The sequence below is a fragment of the Rattus rattus genome, chromosome 2 (genome assembly GCF_011064425.1).
Source record: "Rattus rattus isolate New Zealand chromosome 2, Rrattus_CSIRO_v1, whole genome shotgun sequence".
Lineage (NCBI taxonomy): Eukaryota > Metazoa > Chordata > Mammalia > Rodentia > Muridae > Rattus > Rattus rattus.
Window position 1 is genome coordinate 167,426,747 of NC_046155.1, and position 23,590 is coordinate 167,450,336.

General features: G+C 54.1%; 1 protein-coding gene across 1 annotated transcript in view; it reads left to right on the forward strand.

Moving 5' to 3' along the window:
* The window catches only part of Pak4 (p21 (RAC1) activated kinase 4), a 38,515-nt gene extending 22,271 nt beyond the window's left edge, over positions 1-16,244 (forward strand). Inside the window, exons 2-10 of the mRNA XM_032894051.1 lie at positions 5,607-5,679; positions 7,348-7,612; positions 10,646-11,104; positions 11,290-11,730; positions 12,798-12,931; positions 13,215-13,341; positions 14,646-14,771; positions 15,268-15,402; positions 15,734-16,244. Coding sequence (XP_032749942.1) covers positions 7,409-7,612; positions 10,646-11,104; positions 11,290-11,730; positions 12,798-12,931; positions 13,215-13,341; positions 14,646-14,771; positions 15,268-15,402; positions 15,734-15,889 — 1,782 coding nt within the window. The 5' untranslated portion in view covers positions 5,607-5,679; positions 7,348-7,408 and the 3' untranslated portion in view covers positions 15,890-16,244. The remainder of the gene's footprint in view (positions 1-5,606; positions 5,680-7,347; positions 7,613-10,645; positions 11,105-11,289; positions 11,731-12,797; positions 12,932-13,214; positions 13,342-14,645; positions 14,772-15,267; positions 15,403-15,733) is intronic.
* The last annotated feature ends 7,346 nt before the right edge of the window (positions 16,245-23,590 follow it).

The following is a 23,590-nucleotide window of genomic DNA, read 5'->3' on the forward strand; positions in this document are numbered from 1 at the left end:
CCCGTGTGTGAGGTGCAGAGTGCTGTGGCATGGCAGGGCAGTGGACAGGAGCCTCCTTTCTACCTGTCCTTCCTGCAGGGATTCAGGGGAGGGAGGATCAAATGAAGCCTAAAGCAATGTCTCCAGCCCTCACAGCTTACCTACACTCTTAGGTTCTCTGTGGCAGCCATCCCACCCTGGGCACTCTGGGCACGAGCACATGTCTGCTCCTGCCAGCTCAGAGGCAATAGCTGGCCGGGCAGCTTCTCAGTCAGCCTTCCTCTGCAGTTCACCCTTCCCACCCATGGTGCACACAGCTGGGCATACACATCCCCCATCCTAACCCTGGAGAAGGGACACTAGCACATGCACATACTGGGGGGACTGTGACCAGTGTCGCATTGGTGTCCTTAGTGTCTCTGATGCAGCAGCAGCAGCAGCAGCAGCAGCAGCTGCAGGAGCCCCGTGCCAGGCCCTGTTCTACATGCCTTACTTGTGTGTCTAAATATTCCCAGTAGGTAGGGACTGCCACAGTCTGTAGTTTGCAGATAGAACACTGAGGTCCAGAGAGGTTAGATGACTTGTCCATGGACGTGCAGCTAGAATGACTGAGCCGGCACCTGGATCTGGACAGTCTACTCATAGGCCGACAGAGCCCCCATACTAGGATAGCCCCATATTGGGCAGTGAGTGGCCAAGAGAGACAGCCCCTATGCAAATGGGGCTGTGCTTCTAGCAGGAAGATGTCCATAGAAGACCACCCAGACAGCCTCTGGCCAGGATGAAGAGAGCACACTTGTAATGGCTTCCCACTTGTCTCCAACTTCCCAGCACCAGAGCACTATCTCTTAGTCATCATTTTGTGGGGCTGTCCCTTTTGTGGACACTTATTGCCAGAGTTTGGGCTCTTACCTGTGGCTGCAGTAAGAAGCTGTCCTCAGGTTTCCCTCCAAGGCATGGCTTAGATAGGTGTGCCTCCTTGTAGTGTGAGGACCAAGGGAGATGCCCTTGGTCCTGGTTAAGATACACCAAGCTTCTTGCCTGGATTCCTAGGTGTCTCGAATGATGTCCAGACAGCTTGGGACAGAGGCTCTGGGGAATCCTGTTTGCCCCACCTCCTTCCCTATGCATCATGGTCCAGACTCATCACTGTGGCAAGATCAGTCTCACTACCCAGATCTATGTGTGCCAGACCCCGTCTCAAGGTGCTAGGGAACCATTTTGGGGGTGAGGCACTCAGAGGAAGGGGTCTACAGTCAAAAGGAATATGGTGACTGGGAGTGATAAGGGTCATGGGGAAGTAGAAAGTTGTGCCCCATATTCTGTTAGGTATCAAGGTGGCCTCTCTTGAGTGAGTTTGTTTATTTGTTTGTTTGTTTGATTGATTTGTTTTTTGAGACAGGGTTTCTCTGTGTAGCCCTGGCTGTCCTGGAACTCACTCTGTAGACCAGGTTAGCTTCAAACTTGAGTTCTGTCTGCCTCTGCCTCCTGAGTGCTAAGATTTAAAGGCGTTTGTCGCCATTGCCTGGCTGTCTCTTCAAGACACTAAGACTTGAGTGTTAAGAAGTAAGCTGCAGTTCTGAGCAGAAGGCTTTGTAGGTACAAAGCTGGGACAGGTATTGAAGTCCCACTTTGGATGTCAGCTAGCCGGCGGTGGGGCGGGGGTGGCAGGTATGTAAGATATGCAGGTCAGTAGCAGGCTGGACTGTGTGGTGTCCATTGGAGTCACATGGGTAGTAGCTCATTTAACATTCCCTCCCCATGGCAGCTTCTCTGCTTTTAGGTGTGGTATTGTCAACAGTTGCCTCTGCCTCCTGCTCCTGTCCCAAAGGTCCTTCCTATGGAACGGAGGCCTCGGCTGGAGCACAGGCCAGTGAGAAGCAGTATACTGGTGGGGTGTTACAAGACCTTTGTGGGACAGAGTGGGTTTTGTGACCTAGCACTAGGTGTCCCTGAGCAGTGATTTCACTTTTGTGGGCCTCAGTTTCTCAGTTTGGAAAACAGGAAGGAAGAAGATTCTCCACCCACCTCGATCTGTGTGGGGAACCCATGGTAGACCAGCGTATGTGCCTGGCACGTGCCTGCCAGAGCTCCAGCTGTGTGAGCCACCGGGGTCAGGCTGACAGCTTTAGACAGGCTGACCTGTCTGTCATGCTGTGTGTTGGGGGTGGGGGTGCTGAGCTCTTTCGAGTGGATGAACTGGAGGCCTGTGGGCGCAGCCAGGTGCTGGAATAAACTCTGCCAGGCAAGCCAAGCCCGCAGAGTTCACATTCCGTGCCCTGGCGCCATCTACCACCTTGGTTTTTGGACCAAGCAGAGCCTGCCCACTCTACCCATGCCACAGCCCCTGGGGGTCCTGTCCACGTTATCTCCTGTTGGGTTGTCACAGCCTTCTCCCTGGTTCCCTGTCCCTGTCCCTCCCCTGCCTAGACCCTGCCACCCGAACTGCCGCACTGTCCCCTCACCTCTTTGATGTAGCTGCCAGGCCTTCTTGGCTACATCCAGCAAGTGCCTGCCTCAGCACCCTCAACGCTGACGCTTCTTACCTCCGGCTGCCTCTTCCAGAGCACAGGGCCTCTTTGGACAAGGCCTCATGTGCTGAAGGACTGCATTGACAGTTCCTACCTGCTTTGCCTCTATTTCCTCTCAAGACTTAAGTCTGCCCTGCACACCCTGGGTAGATTTGGTTTAATGACAGCCATCTTTACCCAGTGAGAATCCCGCAACAGCTCTGCAGAGCTGTGGGCCAGACAGGCTCCACCTCAGTTGTCACTAAAATGGATAAGGAGGTGAAGGCCCCGTGGCTACGACCAGTCACTTGTGATTGGGCAGTGTCTGATAAGGAAGATGGGGCCATCTAGGAAGACTCCCTGGAAGAAGTGGGAACCTGTCCCATCAGGAAGCCAGGGGAGAGAGGGACTCATTTACATGGCGTAGGTGGGGGGTGGGGGGATGGCTTGACAGAGCTAACTGGGGGGGAGGGGGAGGGGCTTAAGGATGCAGGAGCCTGACCCCTCTGTTGTCAGCTCAGTCCTGGAAAACAAGGGGGACACTGACACAGGGAGGGCTTTCTTGGAGCTGGCGGCTTTATTCCTTCAGGAGCATGGGAGTGGCCGAATCTGCCTCTCGGTTGAGAGCAGAGCAAGGGGCACAGGGTGACTGGAAAACTGTGTCCCACAGTTTGAAGAATTCAGAGGTTAAAACAAACCAGAAATGAGCATTTTAAAGCCTGGTAGTTCTCAGTGTGTGTCCTTGACTGGAGGGGCTGCCTGCCATCCTACTCCACCCGTCCCTCTTTGCCCCAGCACTGGCCCAGAATGGCCCCTGCTCTGGGGTTTCTGGGAGCCAGGGGCTTGTGTTGGTGACTTCCCAGGGCCACAGATTCCTTCGTGGTGCGTGTGTCAGTACATTCGGTGGCAGGGACAGGTTTTCAGGCATTTTCCTGTGACCAGCTGTCTCACCAGAGGCCCTGGGAGGGGCTCCAGGAAACCCCTTTCCCATGAGACTGCGGCAGGCTGGGTAGGAGGTGAAGGCCAACCTCTGCAGTGCCGGCCCGGGAGAGGAAAGGAGAGGTCTGGGGCCGGGCAGGTAGAAGCAGCGTGGTAGCCCAGACTAGCCCTACATGGCGCAGGCAAGTAAGAGCCCAGCCTGTTGTGCTCACCTTCCTCGTTCAAACCCTGGCAACCTCTGACTGGCTTTTCTCTCTGGAGTCTCAACCTCCACTGATGGGATAAGGAGCCTCCATTGTGGGGCTCTGCATGTGGCACAGGGCTAAGCACTACTGGCAGGATCTGCACCAGGAGCAGAGGCCACAGGCCCTGGGAGAGTGGCTTACGCTAATGTTTGTTCAGGCTTTGCTCATGGGCAAGTGAGGGGACTTCACTGTGCCTCCTTTTCCTTACTTAAGCCATGGGGCTCACAGTAGCCCTCTGCTAGGTCAGGAGCAAAGACTGAGAGATCCAGGGTAAAGGGATTCAAAGAGAGGTGGCACACAGTAGGGGCACATTCCTGCTGGCTACTGTTGTCATGTGACTAGCATTGAGGATTTATTGCCTAAGCGTCAGTAAGAGTTGGCTCTGAGCCAGGCCTTCAGTGCCTTGCTTGTTTTGTGTTCTCTGTGACTCCTTGTAAAAGCTGCTGGAAGTCTCCTCACAAGAGGAAACTGAGGCATAAGCGGAGCTCTTTCCCCAGGGTCACACATTGAGCTTCCTGGCATGAGCTGTGGGCTGGGTCTTCACAGGTAGAGAAATCAGGGCATGTAGTGGTAGCTAGCTGTCAGCTAGGGTGTGAGGTCTGGGCTGCAGGGCTCTGAAATTCTGAGCTGGCCTGGGAGACCCATCCCAGCCACAAGATGCCCAAAAGAACCTAGGTGGGGCCTACACCAGGTCATTATAAACATGACCAGTTCCTCTGTTTGTCCTTCCCTCCATATGCTGCCCAGAGGAAAGGGGTGGCCCAGGCAAATATCCGGAGGTGTGCCCTTCCGCCCCTTCTCCTGCAGGGTCACAAGTGGCTGCAGTATGCAAGGTGGCATGGAGATTCTGGGTGGGGTCGGGGTCTGTGTAGGGAACATGGGAAGATACTGCTAAATGCTCTCTGGCCTTTGCTATTCTGAGCGCCTCCCTACGTTTAGTGAGCACCACCACTCCCTATTCTGCTGAAGCTGGGAGCTGTCTTGGGGCTCCCTGGGTATGGGAGGTGGGAACTGAGAGTAGAGCCAAGAGTTCAGGGTGAATAGCAAGCTAGACACGGAGGACGGGGAGCCACAGGTCGCCGCACCAGACTCCACACTGCACCGGGCAGCATGAGGTGTGGCACTGTTGGAGTTGTAGAGACAGGCCTTGTGCCAAGAGGGCTGGGGAGCCCTGGTGCAGAGGCCAAGGTGCTGGGACAGGCAGCAGGAAAGGCTGGAGGGAGGGTGCATGCTGCTGCTGGTTCTGAGGCAGGAGGCTAGAAGCCAGAGGTGCCACTTCTGCCCCAGCTGTCCCAGCCCTCAGCCAGAACCCCTGGACCTGGATCAAGCAAAGAAACTAGACCAGCTGGGAAAGCCCTGTCCAGGCCTGGGGCTGGCCGCCTGCAGGCCCCTTGGGACCAGTTGAGACAGGTTGGCTGCTGCGTCCCCACCTGCCTCTCACTTGGCTCGGCTGCCAAACCGGTTTCCCTGGCTGGCTGCCCACTAATGTTCTTCTAGTAGCTGAGCCAGTGACTCCCAAGAAAGAGAGCCATGCCTGGGGATGAGGAGACCTGGCTGGGCCCTGGACACTTGTCTGTAGCCACTTCCCCAGCTGAGTGTCTCTGGGGCTGGGTGCTGGTTCTGTGCCTGCCCAGCGCTCTGCCAGTACTGGAGAGCCAGTTGGAATGACGATGAAAGTCCTCTGGTGCCTTTGGTCCTCTGGGCCTCTTGTAGGAAGCCTCCCCTTAGCACACCTGCCATCCCTCCATGGCTGGGTAGCACTTTGTGGGCTCAGTCCCTACCAGTGTTCACTGTCACTAACTAGGGACATCTGCCCCATGTAGACCTTAGTGGGTCACAGGCTGTCTAGGTGGCCATCATGTCCCACTGTCAGCCAGAGTACAGTGGGTGTTAGTGATGGAATGACTGATGGATCTTTTTTCCTGTCTTACAGATGAGTAACTCAAAGCCTCAGGAGGAGACGTCACCCACACAAGGGTGTTTCTAGCCCAGCCACTTCAGACCAGGTCTGTATGACTCCAGGCTCTTCCCACAGGGCCAGTCTCCCCAGCAGAAGGGGCTGGTCCAAGGCAGGGAGGGTCTCAGTCCCTCGATCACCCAGGACCCAGGTAGTGAGAGGCAGAAGAGCTGTTGCGAAGCTGCCTAGTGTCTGGTTGCTTGAGTCTCTGTGAGGTGCCACCATCACCTTGTCCTTGAGCTGGGATGGACCCCAGGGCCTCCCACCTGCTGTATGTGCTCTGCTGCTGAGCTGTAGCCCCAGACCTTTTTATCATTCTATTTTGTGACAGTTTCACCACACTGACTATTCAGAATAGCCTGAATCCGCTCTATCCGGGGAACGCTTTGAGCTTGCCGTGCTCCTGCCTCCTCAGGAGCTGGGATTGTAGCTACTCAGCCTGTGCCCCTGGCTGGGCTCATCTGTTGGTTTTGTTGTTGTTGCTGTTGTTACAGATGTTGATTATTTTTAATTTACTTTTTAAAAATTATTAATAGTCTTTATTTTTAAAGATTTAATTATTTTTTGTATATAAGTAGCTGTCTTCAGACACACCAGAAGAGGGCATCAGATCCCATTACAGATGGTTGTGAGCCACCATGTGGTTGCTGGGAATTGAACTCAAGACCTCTGGAAGAGCAGTCAGTGCTCTTAACCACTGAGCCATCTCTCCAGCCCTAATAGTCTTTTAAAGTTTGTGTATGAGTGTTTTGCCTGCATATGTGTCTGGGCACCACATGTGTTGCTAATGTCCTTGAAGGTCAGAAGAGGGTGTCGTATCCCTAGAAGTGGAGTTATAGACAGTTGTGAGCTGCCGTGTAGGAGCTGGGAATTGAACCCAGGTCCTCTGGAAGAACAGCCAGTGTTCTTACCTGCTGAGCTTTCTCTCCAGCTTCCTGCTCCCTTTTTGAGGCAGGCTCTCTGTGTAGTTCTAACTAACCTAGAGCTCACTTATGTAGACCAGGCTGGCCTTGAATACACAGAAATCCACGTGTCTCTGCCTCTGAGTACTGGGACTAAAGGGGTGTGTCACCTGCCTGGCTCTCCCTTGGATTCCTGACCGGCCTTTACTGGGTATTTATGTAAGTACCCAGTTGAAGATCCAGGCCCCAAAGTTGGAGAATGCCACAGTGTGGAGAGGCATCCCATGTGTCTGTAGTGGCCAGACTAGAGGTGGGGACTGTCCACTGGTTGTCATTACTGGGGTTGGAGGGAGACAAAAGACACACAAGAACAAGAGCAGTCTCCCTGTCGGTGAAGGGCATCTGAAGGTGATGTGATGGCCAGCAGGCTGTGTGGTTAGAAAAGTATTCAGTAGAGACTCAGGGACCTGGAGGAGGGGAGGAGGGGAGCTCTTGGGATAACAGGCAAGGGGACTGCCTGCCTGTGCTAAAGCCCTGATGCCTGAAAGCTGGTGTGAAGCTGACGGCTGTATAGGTCTCTGGGCCAAAGGAGCTGTGGCTCTGAGGAGGCGATAGCTGAGCCTGACCCTCTAGTTGCTCTAGAGGAACCACAAAAGGAACTGCTCAGAGGGCCCAGGAGGAGGCTGCTGCCCCCTGCTGGTCTGTGGGAGAGCTGCTGAACCAACCAGGGCAGCAGCAGAGAACTGGGGAAGGTTTGAGTGACAGACAGATCACCTGCCACTGATCCCACCTCCCTTGGTGCTTCCTTCCCGCAGGTGCCTGTAAGAGCCCAGGCCACCCCACCATTCACACACTCTGTGCTAAGGTCCTGGAACCATGTTTGGAAAGAAGAAGAAGCGGGTGGAGATCTCGGCCCCATCCAACTTTGAGCACCGCGTACACACAGGCTTCGATCAGCATGAGCAGAAGTTCACAGGGCTGCCCCGCCAGTGGCAGAGCCTGATTGAGGAGTCAGCGCGCAGACCCAAGCCCCTGATCGACCCTGCTTGCATCACTTCCATCCAGCCTGGAGCCCCCAAGGTAGTCATCACCACACCACATCTACCCCACAGCCCATGCTGACAGAGTAGCCCAGCCCTTCAGTTGCCCCTGGCCTCTTTGCAGAACCCCCTACCTCTGTAGCCCAGTGCCAGCCTCCAGCTGCCAGTGCAGTCCTGGAAGCCCATGCTGACCTCTGACCTCCACTCCTTCTTCCCCAGCACCACACACTCAACCTTGGTCTCCCAGTGCTTCATGACATGGGAGACAGCCCACTCCCAGACAACCTCCGGGCTTGCTAGGGGATACCTAAGCTGCATTCCAAGGTCTGGGGAGCAGCTGAGGCAGATGGGAGCAGGGCAGAAGCCATCCAGTTTTAGCATCCTGAGCAAACTGTCAGTTGAAATGAGACCTGAAGTCTAGACCCAAGATCCTCACACTTCTCCCGCCTCGGTGCACAGTGGGAGAATTGTGGTCTCACAGCCTAGGCAGGGACTACAGCCACGCAGGCCTAGTGATAAGAGTGCCAGGGGTGGTGGGACCCAGAGGAGTGCAGCCAGACCTGTCCCCACTGGGTGGAGTTGGGTGTGCCTGTGGTCAGCAGGCTGGGTGCCTGGCACTGCAGCTGACTCATCCCCTCCCAGTGACCAGCCAGGGCCTGGTGGGAGAGACAGAGTCATCAGGGCACCCGCAGCCACAGTGCTTGGGTCCAGGCTAGGGTCTTTCTGGTTATTTCTGCGACCCTATGGGGTCATGTGAGAGCCTTGACTTCTCTCCATTGCTTAGAAAGCACCTCCTGTCATCTGAATCTGTATGGGCCTTTCACAACCCAGGTCAGCCGGAAGCCAGTAGACCCCACCACAGTCCCCAGGCAGCCCACCCTGAACACTCCAATGACCTGATGAGCTTCGCGGTCATTTTTCACAGGTTGTGTGTCCCCAAAATTTCACCCCTGCTCCATGCATCCTTCTTTTTTTTTTTTTAAAGATTATATTTTTTATTTATTTATTATATATGAGTACACTGTAGCTGTCTTCAGACACACCAGAAGAGGGCATCAGATCCCATCACAGATGGCTGTGAGCCACCATGTGGTTGCTGGGAATTGAACTCAGGACCTCTGGGAGAGCAGTCAGTGCTCTTAACTGTTGAGCCATCTCTCCAGCCCCCTCCCTGCACCCTTCTGCTTCCACACCTTCCCACGGTCCTGCAAGGGGAAGGACACTTGTCCTAATTCACATGCAGACACCTTGGCTAGTGCTGCCTACACGGCCGAGGCTCTTGACCATAGGCTGTGATACCAAAGCCTGGCAGAGACCCACTGAGTGCAAAGAAGAAACAGAAGGGGAGAACACACCTGCTCCTGGGCACAGTGGGGCAGGAGGTTTATTGTGATATGAGGGAGAGCTCAGCCGGAGGCAGGGGCATCTGGAAGAGTCCAGAGTGGACATGACCCTGAGCCAGGCCATGTGAGGAGACGGGGAGGGGAGAGCCAGGAGGCCAGGAGGCCAGGAGGGTAAAAGGTAGAAGGATCAGCGCAGCCAAAATGGATGGATTGTATAGGAACAGGCATATTGGGAGGGCAGTCCAGCCTCTGAGCTGGAGAGTTTAGGGTAGGGGGCAGCAGTGTATTTCAGAAAGACCCTGTAACAGGTAGGGACTGAGGGATGCTGGGAGAACCTAGAGTCCTGGTCGCTTTGATCTGTTAAATAGGCACCTCACCCGTTTGTCCTACTTTGAAACCTAACATCCACCTTTCTGTCTTGGCTCCCTGGACAAGGCCAGGCTGCCAGGCAGACGGCCAGGCCCCCAGAGGCCGGGACCACCGCCGTTAGGAGCCTTGTGGACTCCAGGCGGCTCCGGGGAGTGAGCTCAGTCTGTCCTCTGCCCCAGAGGATCCAGGTCCTGTCTTTGTCAGCCACCTGAAGGCGGTGGTGGGGCAGTGGTGGGGCAGTGGTGGGGCAGCCCCCCCTCCTGTCTCCCTCCTCCTCCCTCCCTCCCTTCTTTTGCAAAGTACCCAGCAGGGGAGACTGCAAATGGCAGAACAGGTGCTCAGTCCCTGGGACGGTCAGCAGCAGATGGGACACACAGTCATGTCAGCTGCGCCAAGGCCTAGAACACTGGTTCTCAACCTGTGGTTACGACCCCTTTGGTAGTCACATATTTACCTCACAATTAACAGTAGCAAAAGCACAGTCATGAAGTAACAGTGAAATAGTTTTATGGTTGGGGTCACCACAGCCTGAGGAACCGTATTAAAAGGGTCACAGCATTAGGAAGGTTGAGAACCACTGTTCCAGAAGAAAAAGGGAAAGAACCAGAGACTTGTGGACTGGCATTTAAACTAGGTGTTAACAAGTGCTCAGAGAAGTATGTTTTGATCAGAGACCTGTAGGAGGGGAGTGGGACAACCGGGCAAAGAGCTGATGGACACATGTGTGGTGTGTTGGAGGGACAGCCTACTGTGCCCAGTGCACAGGGTACAGAGGAGACAAGAAGACCACAGCTCAGTGGGGCGGGTAATGTAGGGCAGGGAGATGTGAGGGTTGGTGGTTCAGGATATATTCCAGTCGACGTTTGCCACACAGCTCCCAAGCCTCCTAGGCCTAGCTTTAGGCTGCGGGCTTTCTATTCTGTGCCACATCCTCTGCCCCAGGGGGTCAGAGCTGCGTGGTTTGGGGGTTAACGATGCTGGCAGGGGAGGAAGTGCTGAGCCAGGCGGCCTGTAATTGCAGCTCTTGGGGGCTGATCACAGGCTGGGCTCTCCTCCCTCCCTGTGCTTGGGGCCTGATCACAGGCTGGGTTCTCCTCCCTCACCCTAGTCCACAGGGCAGGGCTTGCTGCCGGGCTGGGAGCCAAGGGAAGAGAGGCACTTGTTGGGGGAACACCCAGAGTGGGTGGTGGGCATGACAGCAGTTCCTGGGGTACTCCAGGGTCCCCTGTCGCCCACTCACCATCACCAAGCCATCATGTCACCCGTCTCTGTCTTGTTTCTGTGTTGTATTGTCACTGTGTCGGATGCACGTCCCGTGTCCCCTCCTTCCTGGTCCTACCCTGCTATTGCCTGAACCCCAGACCATCGTGCGGGGCAACAAAGGTGCCAAGGATGGGGCTCTCACACTGCTGCTTGATGAATTTGAGAACATGTCGGTGACACGCTCCAACTCCCTGCGCAGAGAGAGTCCTCCACCTCCTGCCCGCGCCCACCAGGAAAATGGAATGCTGGAGGAGCGGGCAGCTCTGGCCAGAATGGCCCCTGACAAAGCTGGAGGCAGGGGCCGGGCCACAGGCCACAGTGAGGCAGGCAGTGGCAGTGGTGACAGACGGCGGGTGGGGCCAGAGAAGAGGCCCAAGTCATCAAGGGAGGGCCCAGGAGGGCCCCAGGAGGTCTCCCGTGATAAGCGCCCCCTCTCTGGTCCTGATGTCAGCACTCCTCAGCCTGGCAGTCTGGCCAGCGAGACAAAACTAGCAGCTGGCAGACCCTTTAACACATACCCACGGGCTGACACGGACCACCCACCCCGGGGTACCCAGGTAATCCATCTCCTACTTTAGCACCTCAGTATCCACTCCATTGCTTCCCCCACCCCTCCCCCTCACTTTCCCCCTCCCTATGTTCCCCCATTCCAGTCCCTAACTCATTGCTCATCCTGACCGCCTGTCTGGATGGGGAGAACCAATGCAGTCTCCACTCACAGCACCTCTTTCTTTTGTTGCAGGGGGAGCCACACACCATGGCCCCTAATGGGCCATCAGCCATAGGCCTGGCTGCTCCTCAGTCTTCCTCCTCCTCCCGGCCTCCCACCCGAGCCCATGGTGCTCCCAGCCCAGGAGTGCTGGGTCCCCATGCCTCTGAGCCCCAGTTGGCCCCCACAGCACGTGCCCTTGCTGCCCCTGCTGTACCCCCTGCTCCTGGGCCCCCTGGGCCTCGGTCACCACAGCGGGAGCCCCAACGAGTATCCCATGAGCAGTTCCGGGCCGCCCTGCAGCTAGTGGTGGACCCAGGGGACCCTCGTTCCTATCTAGACAACTTCATCAAGATTGGCGAGGGCTCTACAGGTATTGTGTGCATAGCCACTGTGCGAAGCTCGGGCAAACTGGTGGCCGTCAAGAAGATGGACTTGCGTAAGCAGCAGAGACGTGAGCTGCTCTTCAATGAGGTGGGTGCTGGCCGGGAAGCCCAGTGCTGTGCCCTCCTCTCCTCATAGCTGTTCCCAGCCTAAGACTCTTGACTGTGCCTCTGTCATACCAAGTGCCCGTGACTCTATTCCAACTAGTCCTGGGCCTGTGCTCTCCCTCCAGACCTCTCCTCTCAGGGCTCCTGTCTCTGGGATGCTCTGCCGTACCTCACCCCAGACCGCAGCCCAGCATCCCCTCCTCCAGTCCCTCTTCTGTGACGCCTCCTTCTTCAGCCTTGGGCTCCTGCTCCAGCTTTTCTCTCGGCCTCCCCTGGACACTCCGTATATAACATCCAAGACAGACCCTCCTAATGTCTCCCATGTCCTCAAGTCAGAGCCCAGCTCCTTGCTCCTCAGATCCTGGTCCCAGCTCAGAACCAGGCACTTGGTTCAACACAATTTCTGGCTCTGTCAGCCTTGGCATCCATCACAAAGGCAGTTCTGAAGTGTGTGTGGGTATGACAGGCCTCCTGCCCCTGCTACAGGAGTCCCCTGAGGTCCAGCTTGGGGGCTGTCCAGGCTGCTTGCCTGTCTCCTAACACTTCTACCCCACAGCCCAGGGCTCCGTCCACACCAAGAATTTCTCCTCACGCTCAGCCTGCTCCTCTGGTCCCTGTAAGCAGTGTTCCCCACCACCCTCATCTCCTAGGCCTTTCCCTTGTCAGTCAGTCCTGTCTGCAGTGCTCTGTTAACACGCACACGCACAGCTTTTCCTTCATAGCTGCTTGTCCTCCTGTCCTCTTTACTTCTCCAGATGCCCCCAGATAGTCAGACCACTAAAAGACTGGCCAGGGCTGGTCAGGATTAGAGAACCGCATGGTATAGCAGTCCAGGGTGTACCCCTAGAATGAAGCGGTTGCCCTCAGTCTGGCTTCCAGGTCTTCTTGGCTTTAGAGAAGGGGATGACTGGAGTGAGCTAGTTTGCCAGAGTCCAACCTGCTGAGGGTAGAGGGAGGCTGGCTGATGCCGGGCTAAAGGTAGAGGCAGCGTCCCCCCACTTCCCCACCCCACCCCCTGCCCCGTCCCAGTGCTGACTCTGCCCTGCCCAGGTGGTGATCATGCGGGACTACCGGCATGAAAACGTGGTGGAGATGTACAACAGCTACCTGGTAGGCGACGAGCTCTGGGTGGTCATGGAGTTCCTGGAGGGAGGCGCCCTCACGGATATTGTCACCCACACCAGGTACTGTAGGGCAAGCCATTGGCTCAAGTGCTCCCAGGGGTGGAACTGGGACCCTTTAGCCTCTGGTGATAGACAAGTCCCCTCCAGGTGTGGGTGGGACAGTGAAGCCAGGCACACAGGATGGGGTCGTAGCATCTTGGCTCCCCAGCCCCTATCGAGGCAAGTGTTTGTGACCTCTCCATGTCCTAAAGCAGGGCCGGGGCCTCTTAGATCCCTACTCCCACCTCAGGGTGGGACACACGAGGCAGGCCCTGAGTGCCCATTGCTCCTTCTGCCCATGCAGGATGAATGAGGAACAGATTGCCGCCGTGTGCCTGGCTGTGCTTCAGGCGCTGTCTGTGCTCCATGCCCAGGGCGTCATCCACCGTGACATCAAGAGTGACTCCATCTTGCTGACCCACGATGGCCGGGTGAGTGGGTGGGAGGCTGGATGTGTGGATGTTTGAAGGGACAGTTTGAGGGAGGCAGTGGCACTGCTCTCAGTATATCAGAGGTTTCGGTCCATCATTGTAGAGTAGAATACAGCCAAGCAGCTCCCTTCTTGGTGGCCAGGAAATGGGAGAACACTTGTGCTGAGGGCCTGCTCCCCTTTGCACCAGCCTATAAAAGTGCCACCCACATTCTGGCCAATTCCTGTCCCCATTAATCCTCTGGAAAGACCTCAGCCAGCCTGTCACTCATCCTTCTCTAGCTGAGGGTCACACCCTGTGCTGGGGTCCCTGCCTCACCCCCTGCTGCTGCTGCTGCCGCTGTGGCAGTTGAGCCTCTGGTGACTGGAGGAGCAGCTGGCTGATCTGTCCCTTACACAACGGCCCAGAGTAGTGGAATGCACTGTCACCATAGAGCTGGGAGTTAGACACCTGACCAGGGCCCGGTCAAGCTCTGGGCTACATGCTTCCCAGCCAAGTGGCTGGCCTGCCGCCCCTGTTGGGTTTTTTTATTTTACTTTTGTTTTGACAACAGGGTCTCACTGTGTAGCCCTGGCTGACTTGGAACTTGGTGTGTGGACCAGGCTGGCCTGAATTCCCAGGGATCCAATCCACTTGCCCCACACCTACCTTTTTTTTTTTTTTTTTTAAATGAGACACTGTCTTCTGTGTGTCTGTGGCTGGCCTGGTGCTTGCTGCATTGCCCAGGCCGCCCTCTAACTCTTGGCCTCCTGAGGGCTGAACTGAAGCACTGGCTCTCCCCTCCCTCCATCAGGACACAAAGGGCCTCACTCCCTCACCTTAGCCACCTCAGTTGGAACACCGGGCTGACCACACCTCCAGCAGTCTGGACCCTGTGGCGTGAAGCCAACTGAGATCTTGACTCTGAATCTGGGGCTGTGGTTAAGTCTGCTAGTATCCACAGTCTTGGAGGACATGATTTCTGGGGGCAGAAGAGCCACAGATGTCATCAAGAGGGTGGATGGCTCCAAAAGGGTGTAAGTCCTGGATCCTGGTTGTAGCAGAGGATCTCGCTCGCACAGGCTAGACCGTGTTCCTCGTGAACAGTGAACAGGGTGCTTGTTCCCCCTGGGCCTGGCTTTCAGAGCGAAGTCTGTCTTGGTCTCTGCTGAGCCTTTGCTATCTGCACAGTTGAGCCACATCCCCTACATCCCCTAAGAACCTCCAGACACCTAGGGCAGAGCCCTGAGGCTCAGTGGAGCCCGCATGTCTGAAGGCAGTCAGGTAGGTGGGCTCCTCTGACCTGCAACCCCTGTCTGCCTCAGGTGAAGCTGTCCGACTTTGGGTTTTGTGCCCAGGTGAGCAAGGAGGTGCCTCGGAGGAAGTCGCTGGTAGGCACCCCATACTGGATGGCCCCAGAGCTCATCTCCCGCCTTCCCTACGGGCCAGAGGTAAGCATATCCCTGGCAGCCTGCAGGAAGGTGGCCTGAGCTTCCATGATCTGTTGGAAAACCCAGGCTGACCGCAAGGGAGCAGGTATTGCTAGGGAACGGGTGGCAGTTTTCATTCTGGCTGCCGTCACCACCTGAGCCTGCTACTTGATGCTGCAGCCTACCTAGCCCTGAGATTTATCAAATCGGCAAACTCGGTCCCCATAAGGTGTGGGCAGACAGGAGCAGGGTTCCTCAGGCGTGAGGGAGTCTGGCTTGAGACTCACGCTCTTAGCAAGGATGACCTGTGAGTGACAGGAATGGGGCTTGGGCTCAGTTAGCTGTTCATCCTTGGCAGCTACTGCTGCCTAGACCTGAGAATTCGGGGTAAGCAGGCTTCCGCTGTCCACGGGGTGTGGGCTCAGGACTAGAGACAGAAGGCGGAGGTCACTCCTTCTGGAGCTCATAGGATTGGCTGCCCTCTGCACTCAGCACTATGGTCCGTTTCCCATCGCAGGTGGATATCTGGTCCCTGGGGGTAATGGTGATCGAGATGGTGGATGGGGAACCCCCCTACTTCAACGAGCCACCCCTGAAAGCCATGAAGATGATTCGGGACAACCTGCCGCCCCGACTGAAGAACCTGCACAAGGTGAGCAGAGCTAGGCTGTACCATTGCTGGCTCCTGGGGCTCCTCCAGTCCCAGAGACAGAGCCACAGGTCCCGAGCCCTTGGCTACCACAGAGCTTGCCTGACCGTAGGGCTGTATGTTGGGGAACTTGCATGTGGGAAGGGGCTGCCTTCAGGTTCTTGCCAAACCACAAGAGCGGGAAGGAAACAAGCCTTAGGAGATTTTGGCGTGCCCTTTACGGCCCAGTGGTAACTCCTGAGATTTCTTCGATCCTCCCTAAGATGCTGTCAGCCCACGGGACATTATAGGACCCACAGCAAGTAACCCTGTCCTCACCTCTGCTCCTTCACAGGCCTCACCATCTCTGAAAGGCTTCTTGGATCGCCTGCTGGTGCGTGACCCAGCCCAGCGGGCCACTGCTGCTGAGCTGCTGAAGCACCCGTTCCTCACCAAGGCGGGGCCGCCGGCTAGCATTGTGCCCCTTATGCGCCAGCACCGAAACAGATGAGCCCGAACCTAGTCCTGAACCAAAGAGCCCTGGGCTACCCTGCCTGTCAGAGGCCAGTAGAGGGCCGCCCAGCTCCCACAGCCCACGAGACACTCTCGGGCACCACCGTCACTGTGCTGGGGCCTTCATGGGACCCTACTACTGAACTCTGGGTTTGATTCCATGACTTGTAAAGCCACACCAGGACACATGGGAGCGATTGAGGCTCCCAGGACCCAGGACAGGCCCCTCCCCTGGGCTGCCTACAGGAGAGAAGGTGGCTGCCATTGTGGAAATCTGCATCAGCGGCCACTGGGGCAGAGATGACACCATGAGAAAGGGGTGTGTGTGTGTGTGTGTGTGTGTGTGTGTGCGTGCGCGCCAAGAAAGTCCGCCTCTGTCCTCAGCCTGCCAGGTGCCCAGCCCCTGACCCTGAGCCATTGATGGGTCAATCATGAATGTTTGAAGAGTGGCCTTTTCCCAGAGCCCCACACCCTCTTTCCACAGGAGAAACATGGGGCCTCCCCTTCCCCAACCTCTGCAGCAAATGACTACTGCACCCAGACAGCCTCCGTTTTCTAGAAGTCTATTTATATTGTCATTTTATAACACTAGCTGTGTCTCTGTCTCAGCCTGGGAACAGATGATCCCTGACCTATGGGGTGGCTGGCCCGGGGACAGAGCCACTTTGAAGAATCAGGCTCCTGTCCCCCACCCTGCCGCCAATCCCTCAAGTTAGTTTTACAATTAAAGTATTTTCTTGGTTTGTGTCGTGTTGTGTTGTGTGTGTGTGGTGTATGGAGGCCACTGTCCAGCAGTGTAGTAAGGGAAATTTGGAGACTGGGCCTGGGAACTGGGCATGGTGGGAGAGACACTCCACCCTTCTCCCTGCATGAGGCAGTGAGCCCCAGCTCTAGGAGCAATCTGTTGGCCAACATCCAAGTACTGAAGGCCTCACATCCCAGTGGCTTGGGGTTATTTTCTCCTCTTTTTATTTCTTTGAGGCAGGGTTTCACTACAAAATATAGGCTGGCCTAAATTAACTATGTAGCCCAGCTTGGCTTCAAACTTGCCACACTCCTCTGCCTGTCTCCTCAGTGCCGTGAGACTACAGGCAAGCTTGCCAGTCACCACCCATGGCCAGGTCTGGGATGTTACTCTATTTGGTGTTGATCCTATTGAGCATAGGAACTAAATGGGCCACTTGATAAGTCAGTTAATGGGCAGATGGGCTTCTTTTTAAGGTCAACTGAGACTGAGGATCCTGGAGCTCGGGACACTTAGGCAAGAGTCTTCAAGCACGACAGTGGGGAGGAAGGATGCTTTAACATCGAACACTTCACCTTGCCTCCTAAGCTCACCCATTGCAGCCCCTGAAATCCCCCAGAGGCAGCTAGTCTGGGAGTAAGGGCCAGTTGAGCCCCGGGACTTTGGCTCAAGGCCATCCAGACCACCTCATGCCTAATGCCACAGGGCCATGACCTCCAGAGGGTCGGGCCCGTTTGTGGTGGAGCCATGCTAAGTGTCTGGTGACTTTCCAGGTATAGACACAGCAGTGTGAGAAGCAGCTACCACTGTTAGGAGTGGGGGCTTAGCTGGAGTGGATTCCTCTCTGTAAAGAAACAGGCCCAAGTTGACAGAAGGAAATAGGAAGCCAACAAACGTCCAAAGATAATTAAGTTTTAGGCCTGGCTGCTAATGTAGGGAGGATGGACCTTGGGCTGGGATGTGGCTCAGTTGGTAAAGTACTTGTCCTGAGTCCAGTCTCCAGCACCAATAAAACCTGACCTGGGGCAGTATGCTTGTCGCCAGAACTCAGCCTGGAGGCAATGGAGGGTCAGTTAGTGATCAGCCAGCGCTGCAGCAGACCATGAAACAAAAACCAAGCTGAAGATGGTGGCGCGTGCCTTTAATCCCGGCACTTGGTAGAAAGAAGCAGGTGAATCTGTGAGTTTAAGGCCAGCGTGATCTTCAGTCAGGACTCTATAAATGGGACTCAAGAGTAAAACCAATGCGACAGCAAACATTAAAGAACTCTAGCTTATTCCAGAGAGCAAGGCCAGAGGAATAGCTTACTCCGCTTAGGGGGTCTGGTGAACAGAGAAGTATTAAGAACATTCTAGAGCCCAGTGGCTGAGAGCCTGAACCCCCTGTGATCCCACTGGCAACTGACGGTCTCTGCTACAATCCTGCTAAAGATGAAGACATGCGCGCGCGCGTGCGCACACACACACACACACACACACACACACACACACACACACACAGTCGCTTGCCTTACCGTATGCCCTACTCCAAGTTGATGGCTAGTTTGGGCACCTTCACTGTCCCTGCATTTGGAAGGGGTGGCTCTCGGTTTCACAATGAGAACTGCTTCAAGAGGCCCAGCCCTCTCCCAGCTCTGCCTCCCGCTCCTGTCACCTGTGCAGAAGTGTCCCAAGGATCAGCCACTTGCTGTCAGGAACACCTAACCCCCTGACTCTCAATCAGGACTTAGTGCATGGATGTCAGTCACTCTTTAGGAGGACTGGAGTGACCAAAAAGCCAATTACCAAGATGCCCAAGGAGGGGGAGGAGGAGCACTGTCAAGAGTGGAAGGTCACACCTCTGCTGTGGCCAGAGCAAAATGGCTTCTCCCAGCGGCTCGCTCTGTGTCTTCCCAGGCACAGCCTTCTTGGTACACTGTCAAGGATGTTTCTGCAATGTGCTTTCTGGGGACCTCTAGACTACATATAATCAGGAACCCCAGGCAAGCATTTGGAAGGGTCACATGTGCCACCTGCAGTGACAGCAGTCTAAAGGATGAAATTATCAACTTGCTTTGCCCAAATGCAACGAACCAGGCACAAGTTGGGGCCCAAGTACAGGTGGGCGGCAGAGATGTTTATTTTGCCTGCCAGAGGGGCGTAGCCAGGAACCCAAACAAATGGAGGAAACTAGTCAGACCAGCGGGTCTCTAAAGTATTTATCCTTGGTCCACCCTGAGAACTTGCAAATGTGATTTCCTGGGTTCCACCCAGGGTGAATCAGAACCTGGGTTGGCCCATCAATCTGTATGTCAACAGGGATTCTGGTGTCTGCTCTGTTATGGAAACCCCAGAAACAAGGCAACCTCTCTGTGCTAAACACGAAACTGGGATTCTTTCTTCAAGCAGCAGGGACTCCGGCCTCCCTTCGCCCTCCATCCTGGCCTCCTACAAAAAGGACTGGCTCCTTTAAGGATTTGAGCCAGGGATTGCACCATCTCCTCATTGGCTAGGTGTTTGGCCACGCCTACAGGGCAAGGCAGGCTGGAAAATGTAGTCCTTGCTGTGCCACGGACTTGAGAAACCCCACCCTGGTGGCTCATTGGGTTTGCTGTTTTTGACCCTAGAAACTGAGGCTTAATGACACATCCGAGTTCAGAGATAAGATGTGTGCAGGGAGTCCCCAAACAAGAAAGGTGACCTCTGCAAGGCAATGGAGCCCACATGGGGGAAGGAGAGAACCAATTTCTGTAAATTGTCCCCTGACACAGACAAAAACAAATGGCTACATTATTAAAGTTTTTAAAAGGCAGCCTGGTTTTGTGCTGTCCAGAACAGGACCCGCAGGCACATGTGTGTGGATATTTAATTTTTACCTAATGTGTAACTCGTGTTTGCCTACCATTCATGAGACCCTGGATGTAATTCTCAGCACCACGAGCTAAACAAAAGTTAACATAAAATGAAATTTAGCAGTCTGGTGCTGGAGCACGGCTCAGGGGCTAAGAGCACTGACTCCCTTTGTAGAAGACCCATTCAACTTTCAGAGTCAAGCATGGTCCCTTGAGTGTGTTAGGAAACTGACTATCATGTCCCATACTAGTGCGTTTAACTACTGAGCCGGTCCTCCAGCCCCAACCACTTTGGTTTTTGTTCAGTGGAGGATCCCAGCTCATGGAATGATTCCTACCATGCATGTTCAGGGTGGGTCTTCCCATCTCAGTTAACTCCATCTAGAAACTGTGAGGAACAGATGCCTGTCTCCTTGGTGACTTTAGATCCTGTCAGTTTGACAATACTAATCATTTCATTCCCATAAGCCCCCCTCCTCAGGTTTTTGGTCACAGCAGTGTGAGCAAGGGCTGACAGAAGAAAGTGACTGCAGAGCCAAAAAAGACATTTGAAATAAAACTATATAAAGAGCATAACTGAACAAATAAAATGGAGAAAATGGCTGAAAATATAAAAATCAAGACGTTTCACTTACACAGTGGCACACAGGAGTCTGAGGCAAGAGGAGAGAGAGTTCCAGGCCAGCCTGGACTACACAGTAAGACCTTAGCTCAAAATGAATTAAGTAATTAAATAATTTGGAATATTTGAGTGTCAGAATGGGTAAAATATTTGCAAACATTCACACTAATTAGATAACCTAGGAAGAAAAAGAGAGCTTTCAGAGATTCTCCTGTCTACATCTCCTATCTTTCTATAGGAGCCCTGGATTTACAGACACAAGCCACAAACCCTTAGCCTTACTTGGATTCTGGGGATTTGAACTTGGATCTTCATGCTTGCATAGAGACATAGACAAAGGTTTGATCAGTCAGGTTGGAGAAGGAAGAGCCCACAGGTCATGAGGTCAAGTACAAGACTCTGACTCATTAGCCAAGAAATGCAAATTCAAAATGGAGTGCCATTGCACACTACGTGTCCAGAAAAAATAAATTGGTTGCTTCCTGGTGTGCTACCTCATGACAGACCCAGGATCAATGACACTAGGGACCGTGGGCTGAAAGCTCTAAGACCATGAAACAAGTCCTCCACTAAAAAATAATAAATGACATGGGGCCATCTGACTTGATATGGGTAAACATGTTCTCCATGCAAGCATGAAGATCCAAGTTCAAATCCCCAGAATCCAAGTAAAGCCAAGGGGTTGTGCCTTGTGCCGGTAAATCCAGGGCTTCTACAGAAAGATAGGAGACGTAGACAGGAGAATCTCTGAAAGCTTGTGGACCTGCTGGTCTGGGGTCTGCAACTTCTCAAGCAAAGCGAAGACAAAGATTGATCCTTGGGGTTTGCCTATGACCTCATACACTGTGGTACTCCTGTGTCTGCACTTGAACACAAGAACATGCACATGTGCAAGCACACACATGCAACATACACACATATACAATGTAAGAAGAGGGACATAGCTCAGTGGTAGAGCCCCTGCCTAGAATCCCCCAGTGAGGGGCTGGGAGTGTAGTTCAGTGGTAGAGCCCCTGCCTAGAATCCCCCAGTGAGGGGCTGGGAGTGTGGCTCATTGGTAGAGCCCTTGCCTAGAATTCTCCTGTACAAGGCTAGTGGAAGAGCAGAGCTGGGACACACCATTTCATCCCATCAAACAACATTCAACCCTATCTGCTTTTCTTCCCTACCAACCTGGCTGTGACTTCCCACTCCTGCACCTCTGACCTATGCCCCCATCCCACCCCTAAGCGTCACCCTCCAGCAGGCACAGGACCTGGATTCATGGGGCACATAGTGATTTTGCAGCAGAGTACAGATATGCACTCAGGATGTCTGGACGTGGTTCCTCAGCAGGGCAGCATCTGACCGTCTTGTACTTCCTGCCCAGCAGGCACGGCCGCAGCCCATTTTGAGTTTCTGGAGGCCCTACCCATGCAAGGCAACATTCTAGCAGAGTGAGCCAGATGGTGATCTAGAGAGCCACAGATTCAGACATAGTCATAGATCACAGTGAGGACAAGAAGTCAGGACGAGGTTTGACAGCGCAGAAGAGCAGTGTGGGTACAACCTGCCTGGGCTCGGAAGGCTCAGCAGTGTGAGACTGACCTGGGTCTGGAGGTGCCAAGTGTGTGGGAAAGATTCAGAAAGGTGTCTACAGCTGAGGAAGTGACAGGCTGAAGGCAGCCTCCAGAGCATCAGTAAAGCCTTGCAGGAAGATCGTGTGCAAAGGCCATGGAGTGGGAAGGAAGTTGGAGGCCTGTGGGCTAGCCAAAACATGAGAGCACAGTCAGAAGTGAGGATGTTGCTGAGACAACACCAGCAGGATAAGAGCAGGGACTGCTGAGTCCAGGCAGCCCTCAGCTCCTGCACAGTGATTCTTATGTTTTTGTTCTGGTGGTGATGAGAACAGAGCTCAGAGCCGCTTGGAATACAGTGTCCACTATGGGAGGAGTCCCAGACCATAGCACGATAAGTTCAGCTGGTTGTGCTGGTGAACTAGGAACTACCCAGTCAGACTCTGTCTCAGAATAAAATAAAAAAGGGGTTGGAGTATAGTGGCAGAACACATACCTAGTACCCCCAGTGAAGGGCTGGGGGCATGGCTCAGTGGTAGAGCCCCTGCCTAGAATCCCCCAGTGAGGGGCTGAGGATCCCAGAGCAGCTGTACTGGAAGGCTGTGGAATCTTTATAGGGTCATGTTTATCTAGCAGGACTTCTGGTTCCTGGGCTGATCTTATGTCTCCTTTACATCCCAGCCATGGGTGTAGATCCTCCATCAACACATGTTCCTCACACAGTGTCACTGAATAACAAAGCTAATGGTGACCTCTGATGCCTCCAAAACTGAGAGCCAAAATAACCCTTCCTGTTACTAACTTGACTAGTCTCCGGGTATTTGTGATAGTATCCCCCTGACAGTTGTCTGTCCATCTGTCCATCCATCCATCCATCTGCTTATCTTTCCTTCTTCTTGGGGTCTCATGTGTCCTAAGTTTGTTGGTGAACTCTCTGCCTTAAACTCTCTCCTCCTCCTTCTGGAGGGGAATCCACTGTGTTCCATTTTCTGCAGTGCTGAGAGCAATCCCAGAGTGCTGTGCATGCCAGGCCAGCACCCTACACCGCAGTCCAGTTCTGTTCATTGTAAGCTAACACAGGCCTCACTGGGGAGAACTCCGACACATGCCCATCTTATTTTATTTCGTATGAACAGTGGCCCGTGAGGCCACTGCTTCACTCATTTTCTTCTTACTGGCTTGGTAGAAATCCCCTGAAGTGGAATGTAGAGAAAATAACTGGAATGCATGTGTCCACATAACACCGTAGTTAAGGTAGAACGTTGTAGGCCAAGGGTGGTGGCTCGCACCTTTAGTGCTAGCACCGGGAGGCAGAAGCAGGAGGATGTTTGTGAGTTTGAGGCCAGCCTGGTCTACAAGTGGGAACTTGTATCAAAGAAGAAAGAAGGAAGGGAGGAAGGGAGGAAGGGAGGAAGGAAGGAAGAAGACTTTTCACTGTCTATGAAACTTCATTTATGCTTCTGGCTGTAATTCCTTTAGTCTCTAAGGGCCACCAGCATGATTTCTTTGATGCTGGCTTAATCTTGCCTTACCAGGATTTTTTTTTTTTTTCTGGAGCTGGGGACCGAACCCAGGGCCTTGCCCTTGCTCTACCACTAAGCTAAATCCTCAACCCGCCTTACCAGGATTTTATATAAATGAAATCACACTGTAGGTACCATTGTTTTGACTGTCCTTTATTATTCTGAGTAGAGATTTTTAGACTCAGCCAAACATCCCTATTGTTGTGTCTGTGGAGAGGTCATTTCTTTTACTTCCTGGGTACCAGAGGAAGTTGGCTAACTTGCTGCTGCTATCCAGAACACCAGAGGCCTCTATCTTAAAGAAGAAGATGGGGCTGAAGTGATTTATCAGCAATCGAGAGCAGATACTGCGTTTCCATCTGTGGTTTTAGGGTTTTAGTTCCTGAGGATCTGATTTCTTCTTCTGGCCTCTGGGAGCACCAG